This window comes from Aristolochia californica, unplaced genomic scaffold (genome assembly GCF_029961685.1).
Source record: "Aristolochia californica isolate CCGP_79_NKW_82.1479 unplaced genomic scaffold, dmAriCali1.0.hap1 SCAF_5, whole genome shotgun sequence".
NCBI lineage: Eukaryota > Viridiplantae > Streptophyta > Magnoliopsida > Piperales > Aristolochiaceae > Aristolochia > Aristolochia californica.
Window position 1 is genome coordinate 8,959,468 of NW_027182214.1, and position 3,964 is coordinate 8,963,431.

Genomic DNA, 3,964 nt, shown 5'->3' on the forward strand with positions numbered 1-3,964 from the left:
GATTTTTTGGCGTTCAAAGAACTTCGGTGGATTTCAACCACTGCACTTAAGCTTTGGGCCTTGCACTGGCTTCTCTAGAAAAAAAGTTGTTTCTCTTGCCATTATGTTGAGATCTATCTGGTGCATCGTCTCAATTCATTAGGACATACAATGACGACATTTGTATCTATCTTCAAAGTCACAATGTGCTTGCACTGCAAGAAGATGCTAAAGCTTACCTCTTGGTGTTTCAAAGTTGCCTCATTTGCATGAAGAAAGTTGTCTCATATTTTTATATTTTAGACTCTACCTTGGAATGTAAAAATTTCTTAAACCTATGGTTATGGTTGGTCATTATTAATAAATTTATAATTATTGGTCCAAGGGGAGATCGCACGAGGCGATTTGGCTTAGGGTCTCCTCTCTAGTGTTGACTTACTTGTCGGCATCAGTTGTGTATCTTACACATCCTCAACTCCAAAAAATTTTTGTCACCTTCAGATACTCCTTTGAGCTCATACATGGTCCAATTGGTTCATTAAGTTATTTTAGTCTAGTGTCATAGTCTCCTCCTTATTACCTGGTGGTTATTTTCTCTTCCTTAAATCCTCCCATAACTGTTTTACGTAGTTATTCTTCTCCTACCATCTTTTTTACTCTCCCTTTTAGGCCAACCCTTTAGTACATATTGCTATGGTTGACCCTTTTTTTTTTTTTTTTATGTATGGGTGTTTTTTAGTTCTTTGAGACGTTTTTATTGGTACCCATAGGGCTTGTTTTGAACCCCTAGAAAATAAAAGAAAAGAAAAGAAAATGAGAATTTGACCATTATTATTCCCAAAAATAGTAGTAAAATTGAGATAATGATCAAACTCTTTTTTTCACTAATTATTTTAGGGAATAATAATGGTCAAATTCTCATTTTTTTTCTTTTCGATGGGGTTCCAAACAGACCCTTAAGGTGGTTTTTATCGCCATCTTTGAGAGAGAGGCTTGCCCATTTTAGTAATTATTATCACTATTTTATTCAAAATCCTATCGCCATTTTTTTATCACCCTTTTTTTTTTAGAGTTTGTGTCCACTTGAGTACTTGTCCTCAGGACACCTTGATGGAGGAGATAATTATTATAATTATTATTTTTTATTTCAAGTTGGGATCACTGTCGATAGATGCTAGCTTGAGGGGAAGAATAGAAGGAGATGTATAAAAGATTCTACAAGTTCAACCAAACTTTTCATTCCTCTATTGATTTGATGTATATCTTCTTCAAAAATTTTTATACGCATAAGAATTTGCTAGTGCTGTAGTGGTTCCACCTCATTTAGATTTATTTTCTTTACATATGAGAATTTCATTTGAAGGTTGAGTGTTGCAATGGTTGCGTCTCCTTCGGGAATTGAAGTATGGGTGTTGCTATCATAGAAGAAGTACGATCTACAATGAAGAATTTCACATATGAGTACCATATAAAGAAATCTTCTTGAAGACCAAACTTTTTTTCATTGCAAACCGAAGATATAAACTTGAGTTTGAGGGACAATGTTGAAGAAAATGTATGAAAGAATCTTACATAGATTCAAAGGCAAAGTTCTCAAAAGTCAAAGTATAGAGAACTAGCCAAATAGTGAATTAATGGTCAAAATCAGTTTCAATCAAAATCTAAGTCGATTAATGCCGACCTGAGAGGAAGAGAGCACAGTAGAAGGTTTCATAGTCGGAAGGTAGTTGAGCAAAAACACAATCCCATAACATTCCCGGTGAAATGAAAAGTTTAGTTATAGAAACCTTGAATTGCTTGAATTTCCATGAATAATTGATTCTTTTCGTTGAAGAGAGAGAAACAACACATGATCAGACGCATAAAAAAGACTTTCGGCGAAGAGGCGGCGACATCGGAGCGTATTAGCCTCTTATCCACGCCCTGAGATTCTGCCCCCTATCCATTAAAAATTCTAAAAACACGCCATACTCGTCAATCACTTTCTCATCAGATCTTGACCGCAGGATCGCCGGAAAAAACAGCCAAAAACCAGTCACCGCCACGAAAACCAGCGTGGCCAGCCTCGACACTGCCACCGGCAGCCAGAACTTTCTGGCCAAGGACTCTTTCACTGCCACCTCCGCCCCTGTGCAGAAGCCGTGCAGCATAAAGAACCAAGTCACCTCCCATGTCATCTCTGCCAAGGTGAGATAATAAAACATGACCTCGTGCATCAGACCGGATACTAGGAAAACCGCCACGATCCCAAGCAGCCTCGCCCGGCGGCCTCCAACTTTGGGACTGGCCCAACGCCGGATCGGGGAGTAGATCGTCGGCCGGAGGATGCTGGTCACCATAAGGTTCCACCGACGGCCCCAGAAGTCCTGAAGTGACGTCGATAGGTACGGTTCGTCTGACTGCGGCTCAAGCTCGAGGTCAACCGCCGAACGAGCCACTGCCGCCCCGGCGGCGAGTACGAGTTCTAAAGCCAAAAAGAGGTGGAAGCAGTAGAGTGAGAGAAGAATTTTGTGATGGAAGTTAGACTTGTACTTGTACAGGTAGATGACCGCTGAGAGAGCCAGGCCTTTGATGAAGAGACTAATTGGGATTTTTCCGGGATACGAATTGGATTTTAGAGACGGCTTTCGCTGCTTGTATTTGACGGGAAGAGAAGCAATGCAGGCAAAGTTGACAAAAGAATCCCGTTGGGTGGCGAGAGGACCCTGATCGAATGCGAATAAGAGGAGTTTGAAGATGCCGAGCCATGTGAGGAAGAAGGCAGAGATGCCTCTGAAATGAAGGCTAGAGAAGGTCCAGGGAAGAACCGAAAACAGATAGAAAACGGGGAGAAGAAAAAGAAGTCTGGTTTTGCCCGGACGGATTTGGGAGACGAAAAAATAGCAGTAGATCAAGGCGGCGTTGACGGAGAGACAGACCTTGGCTAAGCTCTTGAGTTCCTCCATTTTTGTCGCTCGGTCTTAGGGATGACTTCTCTTATGTTCATCGTTTATGGATGCCAGACCTAATTTTTCAGAATCAATTAAGGGAATTTTACTAAATTATTCATTTTTAAATACATATTAACAAAATAACCAACTTCAAAAATTATTATAAAAAAATATCCAAATTTGACGCATGTCTCGTCACTTTGTCACATCAGCCAACATCGATATGTCACTATGCCTTATAATCAACATGCAAGTTAGTATACATTTTTTCTCCCATTTTTTTTCCAACCTCGATTTAAGTTCTTTTAAAGTTTAAAAAAAATTAAAAACATTAACTTTCTGGTTTTAATAATCTTACACATTTCATTACCTTCTAATCAAAATGATAAAATTTAAATTATGTTTACTTATTATTTAAAACATATTTTCGTAATGTAATTAATAACTTCATTATACATTTAAGATATTATTAATTAAAACAATATTTTACTAAAATTTAATTTATTTTTAAAAATATTATTTATTGGAACATATTTTATTACCTTTTTTATAATATCAAAAAATAAATTTTTTTATTAATTAATTAAAAAATAATATTCTTATCTATTTAAAACCTTTCATTATTGGTTTAATATAATTTTAAAATAAAAATAATTTTAAAAAAATTCTCTTTTAAAATATTTTTTATTGATTTGCATTTCAACCTTCTATTTATTTTAATAAAAAATAAATTTTAATATTAATAATTTTAAAAATATTTTTTAATATAATTAAATCCTTATATTGTCGGTTTAAAATAAGTAAATTTTAAATATATATAATATTTTAGTTTTCAAAAATATTATTTGTCGGTACATGTTTTATTATATTTTAATTTAAAATAATAAAATATAAAATTAAGATTTTAAATAAATAATATTCTAATTTTATGTTTGATTATTATAACTAGAAATTAATAAAACCTGTATCGACAAATAAAATTTTTGAAAATCAAAATAATATTTTATATTTTTAAAAAATTTGAAAATATCTTAAATCAATAAAAATGTGTTAAA

The 3,964-nt window shown here is 34.6% G+C and overlaps 1 protein-coding gene across 1 annotated transcript; it reads right to left on the reverse strand.

The window, feature by feature from the left end:
* Positions 1 to 1,666: 1,666 nt before the first annotated feature.
* LOC137965996 (probable long-chain-alcohol O-fatty-acyltransferase 5) lies at positions 1,667 to 2,950 on the reverse strand. Its single transcript, XM_068812425.1, has one exon. It carries the CDS (start codon positions 2,922 to 2,924, stop codon positions 1,884 to 1,886), a length of 1,041 nt encoding a protein of 346 aa, XP_068668526.1. The 5' UTR covers positions 2,925 to 2,950; the 3' UTR covers positions 1,667 to 1,883.
* Between the last annotated feature and the right edge of the window lie 1,014 nt (positions 2,951 to 3,964).